The 16,897-nt window shown below is 45.1% G+C and overlaps 1 protein-coding gene across 4 annotated transcripts in view; it reads left to right on the top strand.

Moving 5' to 3' along the window:
* XRRA1 (X-ray radiation resistance associated 1) overlaps positions 1-15,981 on the top strand; it is a 44,612-nt gene extending 28,631 nt beyond the window's left edge. For 3 of the 4 annotated variants that reach the window (XM_039848047.1, XM_039848045.1, XM_039848046.1), the window contains exons 11-19: positions 467-507; positions 1,728-1,853; positions 8,398-8,491; positions 9,227-9,342; positions 10,739-11,080; positions 13,603-13,801; positions 14,560-14,675; positions 14,884-14,989; positions 15,494-15,981. In XM_039848047.1, coding sequence (XP_039703981.1) covers positions 467-507; positions 1,728-1,853; positions 8,398-8,491; positions 9,227-9,342; positions 10,739-11,080; positions 13,603-13,801; positions 14,560-14,675; positions 14,884-14,989; positions 15,494-15,747 — 1,394 coding nt within the window. In that variant the 3' untranslated portion in view covers positions 15,748-15,981. The remainder of the gene's footprint in view (positions 1-466; positions 508-1,727; positions 1,854-8,397; positions 8,492-9,226; positions 9,343-10,738; positions 11,081-13,602; positions 13,802-14,559; positions 14,676-14,883; positions 14,990-15,493) is intronic. The other variant, XM_039848048.1, reaches the window with a different exon arrangement.
* The last annotated feature ends 916 nt before the right edge of the window (positions 15,982-16,897 follow it).

Here is a 16,897-nt window from a genome sequence, read left to right as displayed (position 1 = left end):
CAACTAATATAACAAATATTATTTTTAAATCTCCGGACAGAATATGTTTTATATACATTTCTCACTGTTAAGACAGTTGGTTTGCCTTCTGATCAGTACTAACTGCCTAGTAGGTCTGAGGCTAGAAAAGAACTTGCATGTTGCAAAATCAAAATGTGGTTTTGATTTTGTGTGTATGAAATACAATGAGCGAGGGGCACAGGGGAGTGTGAGATAAGATTGGAAAAGTAGGCCAGGTCAGGCAGGACCTCAGAGGCCTGGCCGAGGAGTTTGGATGTTATTCTAAGTGCAAAGGACAGATGTCACAGCCAGCTCCTCTTCCCAGATAGCACTGCAGCTGAGGACCAGTGAGGACTCCCTGCTGTACACAGTGGGTGGCAGACCCAGACCCTGGCCTCTCTGCGTGGGGGCAGGGGAGTCAATCCGTGCTCTCACTAACCTTTATTCTGTTTCTCTTTTGTTTCAGAAGTTGTGTTCTCATCTTACCCTGGATTTTCAACATCAGAGGTAGGAACTGCCTGTTTTATATTTGTGTCCTTGAGTTAGAACATTAATTTTAATAAACAAAAATAAGCTAATGGAGCCATGAGAGACATACATATATATTCATTGAACAATATTTACCAAGTAGCTACCACATGCCGGGTGCTGTGCTAGCCTGTGGAGATGCAGTGGTGGACTAGACAGACAGGTCCCTGCCCTCACACAGCCCGCAGGCTGGCTTTCACTGTGCTCAGATGTGACTCAGTAGGTCGAGGTCATTGCCGCAAGTGATGAAGCTGAAGTAAGGCTGCCACTAGGATGAATTCCATGAACTCCTCAAATGCGAGCCCTCAAAAAGCGAGTGATCCTTGCCAAATGCACCATTATCTGGGATCTAATCCTCAGTGTCACTGGTTTAGTCATTTTATTTTTGTCAACCCAGAAAACTGGTTTTTCTCTCAAGGTAGGTGCTCGCTACCCAAACTCTCAAAGATTGATGAACTAACGAAATTTTGATTTATTCATTTACAATAAGAAGTACAACTATACATCAGTCAGTTAATGGAGCTTGGGACAGTAGCCTATTACTTACCTTGTAATTTCCTTTGGTTCCATCTAACTCAAGGAATCAGTGAGTGAACTGAGTTAGGCATGGTTAATCCAGAAATTTACATTTTTTGCTTGATCAAACATGTTGACCCTGGGACAAGTTGGGTTGTGCTGAGAGGCCATGACCCTGTAAGTGACCCAGATGCACTGTGACACATTCAGGCCTGCCTGAAGTCATTCAAGCCTTAGCTGTTGTTTCCTCATGAAATGAAGGGCCTCCACTGTAGGACGTGAGATAGCCCATCAGACCAGGTGTTCAAGGCTCAGGTCACTCCTGCTGTCCATCTTTCCACTATGAAAAGGCCCCTTAATGATGCAAGCACCGATCTCTTTGCCCTCTGGAGAAATTTTAGCCCAACTATATAGAAGTGAGGATCCAGTTTAGGATAAGCTGCTGTAAGACAGAGGTGGGAGGTGGGGGCTGTATTATCCTTTGGCCTCAGAGAACTTGAAACTGGAACTTTGGGTGCCAGAGAATTAGCTCACCATGTGACCTCAGAAAACTTGGAGCCAGAAATCTCTTACGATGGTCATTCTTTCCACCACATGCCATAGGAAAGGTCTGTTGGCCTGTGGCAGCATTCAGCTCCTTTCTCATCAAGGCTCTTTAGCTTTGACTTTTTTTTCCTTCTAAGACAACCAAGGTATGTGCACTTCCTCCCACATTCGAGATTCTTCCTGTGAAGTCACTGAAGGCCAGGAACCAGACACTGGCCCCACCCTTCCCAGAGCTGAGGTACCTTAGCCTGGCCTACAACAAGGTGACTCTCTGCTTTTCTACTTATTTCCTCAAGGGCACAGATGGGAGGGTGGGATGCCAGCTGCTCTGGCCGAAAGGCCAACCCTCCAATTCCCAGCATTACAGGTATGGGGGCTCAGGAATTACCAGGATGGTGGAAGTGGAGGGAGTATAAGCAAAGGCAGGAGTCTGTCCATTCAGTCACTGGTATTTATTTAGCCCTTACCATGTGCCAGGCTCTGTGCTAGGCACTGGGTATACAGCCATGCAAAGAAAGATTGGGCCTCTACCCTTATGGGGCGTGTCACCTACAGGGGAAGACTGATACCAACAAATAGTCACAATATAAGCATATTTAGTGTTTTGAAGAAATTCGTAGTGCTATGAAGTATCTGATGGGGGGGTGTCTAATCTAATATTTGAGATCAGGGAAGGTTCTCAAGAAAGTGGTATTTAAGCTGAGATCTGAATCAGTGAGTTAAGTGAGGTGAAGACTAAGGGTAGAATGAAGTGAAAAATATTCTAGCCTAAGGGAACAGCAGATGTAAAGCCCATGAGACAGACTTAACATGTTTTTTTTACTGTTTTATGTTAATATTTTTCCAATATTAATGGGGATAACTTCTATAAACCCCACTAATTGAGCCCTACCCAAGTCTGAAATGCAGGCAGCTTTTAAGGTACTCTGTTTACATTCCTTCTGAGGCAAGCAGTTGGTATGGCTAAACTCCCCCAAGTGTTTCTTCTAGGAGTTTTATAATTTTAGCTCTGACATTTAGGTTTTTGGTCCATTTTGAGTTAATCTTTATATATGGTGTGAAATAGGGGTCCAACTTCATTCTTTTGTATCTGGATCTCCAGTTTTCTCCACACCATTTATTGAAAAGACTATTTTTTCCCCATTGAATGGTCTTCTCACCATTGTAGAAAGTCAGTAGACTGTAGATGTATGATGGATCCGTCTTTCATTCTTGAAATTGGTAATTTGTGTCTTTTATTTTATTGATCCAAAATAGTTAGAAGTTATCCCTTTCATTGAATTTTTGTTATTAAACTAGCTGCTGGTTTTGCGGGATTTCTCTGTTATTTGTCTCTTTTCCATTTCATTGATTTCTGCTCAAACCTTTGTGTCCTTCCACTCACAATGAGTTTAATTTACTCCTCTTTTTTTAGTTTCCCAAGTAGTTTAATTTTAGATATTGATTTAGACCTTTTTTCTTTTTAACATAAACATATAAAACTAAATTTCTTTCTGAGCACTGTTTCAGCTGCGTCCTACAAATTGTGATTTGTGTTTTTATTTTCATTCAATTAAAATATTTTAAATTTTTGTTGTGATTTCTTCTTTGACCCATGGGTCATTTAGAAGTAAGTTAATTTCCATATTTAGGGGCTCTTTGAATGTCTTATATTTGTTGATTTCTAATTTAATTCCTTTGTGATCAGATAACATAATCTGTAGGATTTCATTCTTCTGAAATTTGTTTAAACTTGTTTTTGATTCACCCTATATTCTATCTTCATGAACATTCCATGCGCATTTAGGAAACAATTTGTATTCTGCAATTTTGGGGGGTAATGTTCTAAAATATCAATTAAGTTAAGGTGTGATTGGTAGTGTCACTCAAATCTTTTTGATACTGTTGTTTTGTCTATTTGTTCTATCAGTTATTGAAAGCTGTGTGTTAAAATCTCCAGTCATGATTGTGGATTTGTTTTTTTCTCCCTTTAGTTTTGTCAGTTTTTGCTGCATGTATTTTGAAGTTCTACTATCAGGTACACATACATTTAGAATTTTTATATCTACCTGATGTATTGATCCTTTTATTATTATGACTATCACCCTTTGCCTCTAATGCTCCTTGTCTATTTTGTCTGATTTTATGTAGATACACAGCATACTCCCCTTACTATTGGCATGGTATATCTCTTTCTGTTCTTTTAATTTCAACCTATTTATAGGTTTATATTTAAAGTACATCTCTTTGAAACAGCATATAGTTGGTTCTTGCTGGGGTGCCAGAGCATTTTTCTCAGTGTTCCTGCTCTATCTTCAGCTTGCAACCTTCCCTGGGTTCCTACACCTGAGGGGATTTTATCTCCACATTCTTGCTTCTTCCCCAGCAGTAGACTGTTTTTGCCTATTACTTAGTGCTGGCTAGTCTGGTGGCGGGGGTCCAACCCCAGTCTTAAGTAGGCCCTGGGTTCCTGTGTCTCAAGAATGGGCCATTCTCAGTGATCCTACCCCTCTCCGAAGAGTAGAAGACCTCTAATATAGTGGGGCCCGGGTGGTTTCCTGCCCCTACCCCAGGAGTAGCAGGTTTTAATTTTTTCCCTACCTGTCTCCTCCCACCCCCACAATGCCAGGCCCTAGGCCCAAAAGGGTTGGCTGACCTTCCTTAGCAACTTAAGCTTTTTGTTCACTGGAGAGAACGGTTGGCAAGGATTCTTACCTTTTCTGCAGTGGCACCTTCTCTCCACCAGGCCTACACCTGGAGGAAGGCTTTCTCAGGTTTCCCTCCCCAAGTCCAGTCTTTCACATACAAGTAATTGTGAATTCCCCTTGTGTCTGCAGCTCTCAGGAGTTTTATACTCTTACTCTAGTGAGTTAAGAGTATAGGGGTCCCCAAGCCCCAGTGCCATGGACTAGTACTGGTCCACGGTCTGTTAGTAACAGGACTGTACAGCAGGAGGTGAGCAGCAGGCGAGTGAGAGCCAGTGAAGCTTCATTGTATTTGCAGCCACTCTCCAGCACTAGCATCACCACCTCAGCTCCATTTCAGATCATCAGGCATTAGAATCTCATAGGAGCACCAGACCCTGGTACCCAAAAGGTTGGGGACCACTGCTCTAGCCCACACTTGGCCTTTAGCAATTTATTAAAATTTTTAGCTGATTTCTTCTTAAATGCTTGTGTGGCACTCGCCATCTCTTCCTTCCACATTCTGCCACAGGTGAACCAGTGTCTTTGTTCCATCTCTTTTTCAGGGTGCCCATCTAATCTTAGATTTCAGGCCACTTGATTGCCCTGAGACCATAGCTCTTCGCTGGACTGAAGAAAAGTGAGGATGTACGTTACTCAGCTTTTCCTTATTGTGAGGGGAGCAGCACTCTTGCCATTTTTTCTGCATTCTCACTTGAGATTTTAAATAACATTTTTCTTTATGACAGTTACCACCTAACATATATCTTTTTGTCTACTATCAGTTGTCTTCTGCCAGAATATAGATTTTTTTTGAGAGCTAAGACTGTGTTTTGCTTACAACTATATCATCTAGAATAGCAACTGATACATGATAGGTGCTCAATAAGTTCGTTAGATGAGTGAATGATGTTTTGATCATGTCAAGGAGTACTCAGAGCTACCTGTGTTGAAATTGAAATTTGCATTCAATATATTAAAATTACAAATTTTAAAACCAATTCTGCCTTCAAACAGAACTTAAACCTTTAGAATATTCACTCAGAAATCTAATAATTTTTGGGTCAAGAGTAATTATTTCTACTCAACCTTTAACAAATAGTTACTTAGTTCATAAATTTGACAAAGTTATTTTCCACTTGACCCAGTGAAATTGGGCAGAAATTTCAAATTGTCATTGGTACCTGAATTTATTTACAGGGGCTTTGAACTCACCTTAAAGGGAACAAGCTAGCCTGATACCCAAATTATGCTTGCTATGTCAGCCATAATCCTAAGCCTATATCTTTCAGCTGGGACTTAATTTTTATAGGAAATATGATACACATGCCCTAGGCATCTTTCAACTTTCTACCAGTTTTGATGGCAACTTTCTTCAACTTTTTAGCCATCTGATTTAGATGTATGGAGTTTCGCATCCTGACAAAATCAAATTTTCCATCCCCCATTCTGTTGTGACTGCTTCTTGACTATCTGATTTGCATACGAGAGACTCTGCAACCTCTTTAAACACCATTATCTAGTTATTTATCAATACATATTAGGCTTCTTTGTAGGTTCACCCTCCATCCCTCCTTTTCTAGAGTCTAGATCAGAATTCAGCAAACTTTTTCTTCAAAGGGCCAGATAGTAAATATAATACTTTCACAACTACTCAACTCTGCCCTTGTAGCACAAAAGGCAATACATAAATGAGTAAGCATGACAGTGTTCTCATGAAACTTTATTAAACAAATGGGGGCCCAGATTTGGCCCATGGGCTGTATCTTTCTGACCCAGGTTTTTGTACAGCCTTCAAGCTTAGAATGATTCTTACATTTTTAAATGGTTGGGGAAAAATAGAAAGAAGAATAACACATTAAAATTCAAATTTCAGAGTCCTCAAGTAAAATTTTGTTGGAAAGGAGCCACCACATTTATTTGTTTATGAATCGTCAAAGCTGTTTTTGTGCTACAACAACAAAGTTGAGTAGCAACGACAGAGACTTTATGGCCTACAAAGCCTAAAACATTTGTTATCTGGCCCTTGACAGAAAGGATTTGCCAACCCCTAGTCTAGGTGATCAAAGGTTAAAGTCCTTCAAGGCCCATACCTAGTTCCTTTTTCTCCTCTCACTCTGTACTCTCTCCATAGGGATGGCTTCACATACCCACTGGCCCATGAAGAGAGACTCACAAATTTGTAACTCTAATATGGACCACTCCTCTGAACTGCAGACCAGTATATCCACTGTCTACTTGAATCTCTACTTGGAGGTCTCAAAGGTACCTCCAAAGTACACATATGCAAAGTAAAGCAATGATCTATCCCTTCAAATTTGATGTTCTTCCATTGTTCCATATCTTAGGAAATACATCTATCATCTGTCCAGTTACTCAAGCCAAAACCTAGTGGTCACCTTTTTTTCCTGGCTCTTAGGCCTTTCACACATTGTTCTCTTTTCATGGAACACTTCCTTTCTGCATTAGTTAAAGTAACACTAACTGCTGCAACAAACTTAAAAATCTCAATGACTTAACACAATAAAAATTTATTTCTTGCTTTTACGAAATCCTATGTGGATGTTTCTGGTTGGCTGGTGGCCTTCCATATGATCATTCAGAGACCCAGGGTCCTTCTGGCTATGGCTTTGTCATCCCATAGGGACTTAAGAGTAGTTTATTGGATCCTGTGCATCTGGTGGATAGGTGTTTGAGGAGTGGGTAGGTGGTGAGAGATGTAGAAGATCAAGCAGGAGGTTTTGAATGAGCTATGCCTGGAAATGGCATCTGTTACTTCCACCCAGGTTGCACTGGCTAGAACTGAGTATATGACCACATCTGGCTCCTGGAAGGCAAGAAGATACACAGTCCAGCTGTGTGCCCAGAAAGTAGAGGAAACGGTTTTGGTTAATACAGAGGTTTCTCTGCCACATACTCCATCCTCCACTATATTTGCTAATTACCTCCCACCCATCCTTCAGATCTCTCAGGAATGCCTTTTCCTATCTCTCTGAGTAGGTCAAATCACCCTAGTACTTCACGTGCCTCTCTTTTAGGGCACTAATCATAGTTGTAAATCTACTCTTCTTTATGTTACTGTTTCTTCAATGCTTGTTTCCTACTAGGTAGTACTCTATGAGGTCAGTGGTTATATCTGTTTTGCTCAATCTCAACTCAGTGCTTATTACATGTAGGTATTCAGTAAATATTTGTTAAGCGAATGAACCAAAATGAAAGACATTGACTAGGTTAATAGCCTACTGGGCCTGTAGTGCTACCTAGTGAAGTCCCAGAGGAAGCCAAACTGAAGTGCCCTCCTCCTTCCAGCCTTCAGACCTTAGCGCCTTCTGTGGGTCCCGAATCTGATCCAACAGCTTTCAGTGTATCCAGGCATCTGAAAGGTCACTGCCCCACGCATGGCCCCTGTGATACTGATGGCTCTGATACTGTTCTATTGCTAATAGACACCTTCTCCAGAGTAGTCCCCAGATGTTCCAGCCACTCTGCTTAACAAGGATTATGTATTTTTTGTCCTTCAGAGGCTGGCCTTGGGTGGAGCAGCCCGTGGGCCCCAGATAGCCATGAGGTCTCCCTTACTATGGGGTCTACTTATCCCTTAGATGGGTGGGTTCCCCTGACCTCCTGTTCCCTGTCCTTCCCCAGATGAGTGCCCAGGACAGGCCTCAGTGAAAAAGGCCATTAGGAGTACTGTTGACAGACTGATGGAGTGTGTAGAGTTTGCCCTGAGGAAGGGGACATGTCAGACAAACTGTATCCTGAAGTCAAAGTCAATTCCCTGCCTACTTTCCAGATTCCTTGCAAGACAAGTAGTCTATTGTTTTGTTATTATTGTCACCAGCATCCTCAACACTTAGTATAAGCTACATAACCAGTGCACAGAAGGGAGAAAAATTCTTAACTTTGAAACATGAAACAGCGATGGTAAGATTTCAGACAGGAGGGGCAAGGCATTCTGGGCGTGAACAGGTGAAACTACAGAGATAAGGCGTTGCCCATCAGTGAGTCCTGTCCACAACAGCATCACTTCCCCAGCCCTACCCCAGTCCTAGCAAGCATGTAGCCCTGCATTGTGGGCCTGGAGGCACTTGGGCAGAGGTGAGAGGTGGTGTCAACCTGATGCTCTCACCTGCATGCCTTCCAGATTGCAAAGGAAGACGCCCTCCTGCCGGTAGCTCTCTTCCCATCTCTCTGTGAGCTCGTCTTTCATAACAACCCCCTGGTGGCCCACACACGAGGTATGGTGTCTGCAAAGCTGTCCCCCACAACCCAGTGCCCAGGAAGCAATGTGGGCACCCTCATCCCAACCTTATCAGTGCCAGGCCCTGAGCTCTGCTCTGCATCGTGGGTGGGTGGGCAAGGGGGATGGAGAAAACAGCAGACACTGCTGAACATCTGCTCTGCACCCGCTCATCCTGACAGCAGCCTTGTGAGGCAGGCATTATCATCCCTGTGCACAGTGGCAGAAACTGAGAATCAGGGAGGTTCACGATCTACCCAAGGTTACGTAGCAAGAAAGAGGCATAGCCAAGAATGGAATACAGAATTATCTAGATCCTGCGTGAGCTCTTTAAGCAACACCCTGCTTTGTGGAACACGTCTGTTGTGACCTCATTTCTCAGTTGGAGAAGGGGTGTAGAGCTCTCTCCTCCCAGAGCACAGTGAATGCAGTAGAACCCACTGTCCATGATGAGGCAGCTTAAAGGAGTTTTAGAATTCTGGGTCCTGGAGTGACACCAGCAGAGTTTTGATACTTGCTCCACACTGTCTTTGTTGCCCTGGGCAAATTCCTTAACCTCTCTGTGCCTCAGTTTCCTCACCTATCTAACAGAAATAATATAGGTACATACCTCCTAGGGTTGGTGTAAGAATTAAGTAAGTTAATTAAGTACAGTTATTAGAACAGTGCCTGACACATAGTGCCCCAGTAAATGTTAGCTAATCGTGATCTTATTTTCCGATCATGGTTCCAGGGGTCCCTCCACTGCTCAAAAGCTTCCTCCAGGAGCGGCTAGGGATCCACTTAATTCGAAAGAAGACAGCGAAGGCTAAACATCATATTTTGATGCCTCGGAAGGACTCACGGAAGGTAAGGCTTCCAAGGCAGTACTCCCCAACCCCATGTTAATGCATGTAGACCCGCCTGGCAATCAAGCTGCACTCTCCCACAATGCCCAGAATCCCTTCATTAGGTTTGTAGTAGCAGTAGTGTCTTCTCTTTTCCGTGCTCTATTAATACAGATATACCCAGGAGGGATGAGACAGTCAGAGAGACCCAAAAGGCAGAGTCAGGATGAGCCTTGGAGGTCATTGAGTCTGACTCCCTAATTTTACAGAGAAACTGAGGTCCAGAGAAAGAACTATAGAGATGTGGGGAGAAATCAGTCAGAAGACCCAGGTATGAGCCTGACTTTATCACTTTCCATAGCTGCCTGAATTTGGCCAACAGTTTCACTCTCTGAGCTTCAGCTTCTCAACTCTAAAACCTCTCAGAGCTGCTGAGAGGATTAGATGAAGCAGCAGATAGGAAAATACATTATAAACTCCCCAAAGCCATACCAGTACAAGTCATAGTCACCTATAGTAATCATGAATGGCTGTGCCAGGCCTAGAATACACATCTCCTGCTTGAATCTTAGGAATCATTTCCTTATGTTGAGAGCAGTCTGCTCCCTCTGTATTCCAGCCCATATTTTTCTTACAACAGTGCTGGGGATCTTTCCACTACACTATATTGTCTAAGTATAGCTATAAGTGGACCAAATACCTTTGACAAAGAATAAAATCAACCCACCATGTAACTAGGGAGAACTAAGCGCAGCTGAAGGAAACTGAGCACATGGTTCCCTCCTGGCACCTGAGGCAAAGGAGGAGGGAAAAAGGAAGACAGGCTTTCGTTAATTAAAGAAGCTGGGCAATTCAACAGGAAAGAAATTATTTCCTTGATCTCGAACTCTGAGAGATCTTTATATAAGGTGCAAGAACCAGCATCCTGAACGGGGCCTGGTGTTGCTGCCTTCCAGGAACTGGACCATCTCCCCCATGCCCTCCTAGGAGTCCCTGAGGAAAGTTAAGGGCACTGTGTTAAGCCTTGATCGTAGGAATAAGACTACTGAGGGCTGGAGTGATATGGTCAGGGGTGTAGAATGAAGCCTGGAGCCCAGGACAGGAATTAGATAGTCCAGACGCTGCCTCTGAATAACTCTGTGAGCTTGGACAAGTCACTTTACCTCTCTGAGCCCATTTGCTCATCTATAAAATGAGGATAATTATTCACTGGGTAGTTTTGAGGTATAAATAAAACAACGTATGTCACGCATGGGGCACATCCTAGGTGCCCATAAGTGTGATTTAGCTCCCTCCCTCTCCTTTTGAGCCCTCACCCAGTGCTCTGTTACTGTACAAACTGGCCTTAGGCTGATGAGGTCCAAGAGGAAAGATTCTGATTAGGGAGCAAACCAATACCAGCCCTTCTCCCATGACAGGTGAAAACCCAAATCTTAAAGTTGCCAAAGCAGCCTCTGATTCTCCATCGCCTACCTGGAACCACAACCCAGTCTCCCTCAAAGGAGACACTAGGGTCAGAGCTGACTGAAGTGCGGCCTACTGCCAAAAGCACTTCTCAGGAGTCAGTGATACCCGTGGAGGGCGTGCACGGCCCTTCCCTGCCCCACCGGACCTTTGTGCCACTTCCGCCCATCTGCTCTGACTCCACTGTGCTTAGTGAAGAGACAACGTCCCGCCGAAGTGACACCGCTGGCCACCTCAGCCCGGAGCACCTGTCAGATGAGGACATCAAGAGCACAGAATCCATCTTCTTGACCCAGGTACCTGGATCCACCTGCCCCTGCCCACTTGTTCCCAACTCCCATAGGTTCCTGAGCAGCCCTTAGATAGCTGGATTGCTGTAGGCAGCTGGAAGCAAGCACAAGGCGGATCTGGAAACCAGAAGGTAGCACCCTAACTAGGCCTACAGGTCCCTTCTGGGAGACTCACTGACCCATGGCTACTAGTACAGACACCCATGGGGACAAGTCATGGTCCTGTGGTACAAACCACACGTGGGGGCTGGCTGGGGCGCAATTCTGACAAGGTTTTCAGAAGGGATTGCTGCTGCCTCTGCCAATCTGCTTAAGGTCACCTCACTTCTGTTGCTGCCTCTGAATCCTGGGAACACAGATGGATGAGACATGGTCCTGTCCTCAAGATGTCCTCAGTCTAATGGAGGAGATGGACAGGAACAGTGCATACAGTCAATGCTGAGAGTGAGAAACTCAGGAACTGGAAGCCTAGAGGAAGCAGGGATGCCTCTGCCTCAGACTAGGAGGGCTTCCTGGAAGAGAATCAAATGAGATGAGTTTTGCAGGCTGAGTAGGAGTTAACAAGGTAAAGATACAGGCAGCAAGGGCACTCTGGGCAGAGCAAACACCATGAAGCAGGATACAGAGGAAATTATAATGGTACCTGCAGGAACCACGAGTGGTTCATTGTCAGTGCAACAGAAGGGTGACATGTAGGAAAACGGAAATACAAGGCTGGAAGAGTCGGCAGGGGCCCCTTAAACTTTATTATTGTATCACTGCCCTTCCTGATCTCCCCACCTTAGTCTTGCCCCTCCAGATCTTTCCAAGATGTACATTCACCCACACATTTATGTCTGATTCTCTATCCATCCATCCCTTACGTACTCCACGTACGACTTACAGTGATACACAGATTCCTACAGTAAAAAAGTATCTTTATGACTTAGAACCTTTTTGGAAAAAAGTAGAGTATAAATAAATAAGCATTAAAAATAAACAATTGAGAGAGTTGTATGAAAGGAAAAGAATAAGTTCAAGGGTAATTCTGCCACTCAAACATGCACATCATGCACTACTACTCTCATAATAGAGGTGTATTGCCAAAATGCAGTTCTGAGCAGCCAAAAGCAATACAATTGAGTCACTATGATTGAAAAAAAACCTTTTTTTTTTCCTTGCCTAATTGCCCAGGTTATAACCTCCAGCATAGTGTTGAGGAGAAGTGGCAAGAGCAGACATCTTTGTCTTATTCCTGATCTTAGCAGGAAAGCTTTTTAGTTTTTCACAATTAATTATAATGTTAGTTGTGGGCTTTTCATAAATGTCCTTTATCAGGTTGAGGAAATTTCTGTTCTTTGTTTGTTGTTTTGTTTTGTTTTTGCTTTGCTTTTTTATGAATAGATGTTAGATTTTGCCAAATGCTTTTTCTGTGTCTGTTGAGATGATCATCTGGTTTGTGTCCTTTATTTATTGATAGGTATATTACCATATTTGATATTCAGGTATTAAACTAACTTTTCCTACCTATTGCTTTTTCTATGTTGCTGATATGGCTTGCTAGCATGTTTTGGAGGATTTTTGTGTTTATAGGGATATGGAGTTGTAGTTTTCCTTTCTTGGGATGTGTTTCTTTCATTTTGGTTTTAGGGTAATGCTGACCTCAGAATGAGTTGGGAGTGTTCTCTCTTCTAATTTTTAGAAGAGTTTGCAAAGGATTGGTGTTCATTTTTCTTTAAATGTTTAGTAGAATTCACTAATGAAGCCATCTGGTCCTTGACTTTTGATGGGAAAATTTTAAATCGCTAATTCAATCTCTTTACTTGTTATAGGTCTTCTTAGACAGTCATAAGTTTTAATAATAAGTAATTACATCCCTACATGAAATACAGGTTTCATAAAGATGTTTATCATAAAACCAATTGGGGTAGGCTAAAACCAAATTCAGACAATGTTCACTTATTCCCCTATAACTCCTCCATGGCTTGTTATCCATCACAGTAAGGATAAAGAAAATAAAACAAAAACAAAATGCCTCGGCTTGGCATTTAAAGATCTTTACTGATCTGGGCCTTGATTATTGTTCCAGCTGCCTCCCTCTTTACAGTGCACTCCAATTATACCAGTATTAGGTTCCCCTAAAAGCACCTTGCTGTATCTTACCTGTGCTCCTTGCTATAATAGCATCCCTTGCCTGCAACAGTCTTCCTTTCTCATCACTTGTAGACTTCTCCTTTCTCCACCCCTGCCTGGGGATGGCTCTTCTGGTTCTTCAAGACATAGCTCAGGCTAAGGCATCATTTCCTCCAGAAAAATTCCTGGCACCCCAGGCTGGTTTAGGGCTTCCTGCGGGCTCAGCTAGAAGCCTTGTGCTCCCTTCTGTTACAGCCATTTACCAAGGTGTATGGTCATTGTCTATTTTCATGTTCGCCTTCTCTCACCCCAGTCTTGGTTCTTGCCCTTAACAGGGCCCAGCATGGGGCCCCACACAGAACTGAGGCTCAGAAGTGTTCATGGAATGAATGAATGTATTTTTCTTCCTGGGCCAGGTGAGTGGGCTGCCTTCCTCCATTCTCCAGAGGGATGCTTCAGAGGTGGAGAAAAAACAAAGATCACCCCTACCCCCAGCGCCCAGAGAGGTGAAGAGGACTCGGAGGAAGTTTCCATCTGTTTCACTCCCCAGCAAGTACCATGGCTACGAGGAGCTGCTGACAGCCAAGCCTGATCCAACCTTCATTGAGCCGAAGGGTATGTGAGAAGACTAGCTCCAAGGCATGGAGCCCTCTCCACAGCCCAGAACAAGTCAGGGCAAAGCCAAGGCTAGTGCCAAGCCTCTTTTCCAGACCAAGGAGCTGTCTTCGGACTGTCAGAAGGCCCCTGAGGGTGTCCTGGTTTGGAGCCCTACATGTTGGAACCTGGCCTGTGGCTTAATTGGCTTTGGGGAGCCACAGCTGTTCAGATTCCAACCAGTCTGGGCCTAGGTCTGGTTGGCAAAGTCTCTCCAGGAAGGGTCTGATGAACAAACACCCAGATTCCCAAGCTCTTCCCCAGCCCAGTTAAGCCCCAGACTGAACATCCAGTCTCCTCTATTTGGTTTGAGGCAAGGGAGACAGTGCCATCTCTGAGCTCCTTATTTCAGACTTATGTGTTAATAGTATTGGGACTTTCAAAGGAACTAGAGCTTAGCTGTGCTCTCTCGGGTGTCAGTCTCTGCAGTATAACCCCCCTGAGGTTAATGGGATTACATTGAAGTCAGCCCTTTTCCCCACACCAATGCCATTTTCCCATTAGGATCTGTGCTCATGAGGGACCAGTATTCACTGAATAAATGATGGAACTTCTGACACTGCAGCAGATCAGGAAGAGATGTGGAAACAGTATACCCTCTTGGGGCTTTTCATCCTTTTATCCAGGACCACTATGAGATGGGGAATTAACAAATTGGGGGAGACATCTAGGAGAAAGTGGGGCAGGTACCTGGACTCCATGTTGCCTTCCTGCCCTAGGAATCCAGAAGAATGCACAGGCCCTGCAGCACATGCTGAAGCACCCGCGCCTTTACCACTCCTCCAAGCCCAAGATGAACACTCTTCAGAAACACTATGTTCCCAAAGAGAAACGGGTAAACCTGCACCTCCCTGAGTGTATAAATGGTCCTTCAGGACTCCCACAGGAACAGAGGTGGCTGTCACCTCAGGCCCTTCTAAGGGCCATGCTTTCCCAGCGCCCCCAGTTGCTTCCCAGCCTGTAGCTGTGACTATATGAGGAGGTGAGGCCAGGAAAGTCTGAGCATAAGATTGAGATAACACTCTCCTCTCACCTTCTGTCAGGCCCAGAGGATCCCTGTTCCGCCTCCACGGAAGACTCGAGCCCAGCTTCTGGATGACATCCTCATTCGCATGCGGGACTCCCAGAACATTACAGAGGCTCCGCTAGGTATAGCTCTGGCCCCCAGTCCTCCGCTGCCAGGACCAGAGATCTAGTTTATTTATCTGCTGGTATAAAGCAAAGGGCTCATCTCAGAGCTAGGAGGGCTTTTAGGGAGCATCTGCCCCAGCGCTTCCCAGGTGAAGAAACTGAAGGCTGAGTGAGGCAGGAAGTTGCCTAAAGTCCCACAGCATGTTGCAGACTAGAACTAAGGCATGACAGGACACCGCTGGCTTCCTAATGCCTCAAGCTGGAGAGGTGTTTTTTTTTCTTTTTTCTTTACTCTTCTTTTTTATTGTTTTGTTTTGGTTTTTGTTTGTTTTCTTTATTTTTTTATGGTGACATTGCTTAACGAAATCCAGTAAGTTGGAGAGGCTATATTTCAGTCCCCTTAACATTCTTCTCCCATGCCATCCCACTTTCTAAGTAAGGCCTTTAGACCCAGCCCCCACTGCTTTAGGCTAGGTGACACCCAGAGCGAGCCTGCTGCCCCTCCTGGCTTCTTTCCCTCAGGAGCTGTCCTGAGTCAGCGGACAGAGCGGCGGCTGGTGAACCAGAAGCAGTACCTGGAGGCCAAGAGGCTGCTCAAGGAGTTTCGGGCGCGTTACCGGCAGCTGGTGCGCAGCTCGCTGCGGACAGTGTTCGGTGCCACAGCACCACCTCTGGCCCGCCCAGCCCTGAGCGAGGGCCCACCTAAGTTCGGCCGTTTCCTCCAGTTCATGGATGAGTTCTGCCAGGAGCCCACAGCCAGTGACTCGAAAGGCTAGAGCTGTGTACAGGGCCACGTGCGCTGCCGGGGCCTGCGCCCTGCGCCCTCCCTGAGGGCTCCGCACTCTCGACCATGCCTCTGCCTCGGGCTGGCTGGGCTGGGTGTGGGCCTCAGAGCTCAGCTCAGCCTTGCTGGCTGGCCCCAGACTGGGGAGTTTGTCAGGACCTCCCCTCCCCGGGCCCGGCAGGATCCAGCGCCTGGCCCAGCTGCAATAAAGAGTGGGTGCAGAGAGCAGGGTAGCCTACGTTCTTTCTTGGAGCCTGGGCCAGGCTGTCACACTGGGAAAGATCTCCGAGTTGATGCGCATCCTAGAGTCCTGTGGGAAACCTGCTTGAGTCACACAGTTGAGCGCTAGGATAGAAAAGTTGATGAAGCAGAGAAGCACCACAGGACCTAAGTAAGGCTCAGAGACATTAACTCACCCACAGCCAATAAAGCCTGTGTGTGTGTTGGAAGTGGGTGGAAAAACAGACCATCAAGCCCCAGAAACGGTGCTTTTTCTGTTGGGCAGCTTTTTCCATTGCGAGGGCAGATGTGGGGAGGAGGAAGAGAGGATTGGGAATTCCTTTATCAGACAGCTATGGCCACAAAGTTGGGACAAGCTGAGGAAAGGGCTTACATGGAGTTTCCCAGGGTCCTCTAACCTAGGACACGGACCGAAGTCCCATATGCAAACACGGTGGGCTGTGTGCCTCTAAAACGGACCCTGGGGCTGTGCAAGGTCAACCTGGGCTCACAGTACATAAACTAGCTATGGCCCAGGCAGCCTGCAGGGTTGCCCCCTTCTTATGAGTGCCTACTAGTCAGCACCTGCTACAGAGGAGGATCTGGAGGCCACTGGGGCTGAATTCCAGAGATGCGCAGAGGGGATGGATGCTGGGTATGACCTAGTTACCTGGGCAACCCTTGTTCCTAAGGCTACCTTTCTGGAGGTGCCCCACAGTTCAGATCTGGATAGCAGTTCCCAGAGTCTCCAGGAAGCAGTGGCACAAGGATTAAGGATCCTCAGCAAGACATAAATTCCCACAACCTAAGTTGTAATAAAGACGATTATAGAAATTTAGTCTTGTAGCCACAGACCTAACAGGAGAAACATGGAGTATATGCTGTATTTCAAGTGTGGGACTCTATTAGACACAGAATATTTG

This window comes from Pteropus medius, unplaced genomic scaffold, assembly GCF_902729225.1.
Source record: "Pteropus medius unplaced genomic scaffold, Ma_sr-lr_union100, whole genome shotgun sequence".
NCBI classification, from domain to species: Eukaryota; Metazoa; Chordata; class Mammalia; order Chiroptera; family Pteropodidae; genus Pteropus; species Pteropus medius.
This window is presented reverse-complemented; position numbering and strand designations above follow the sequence as displayed.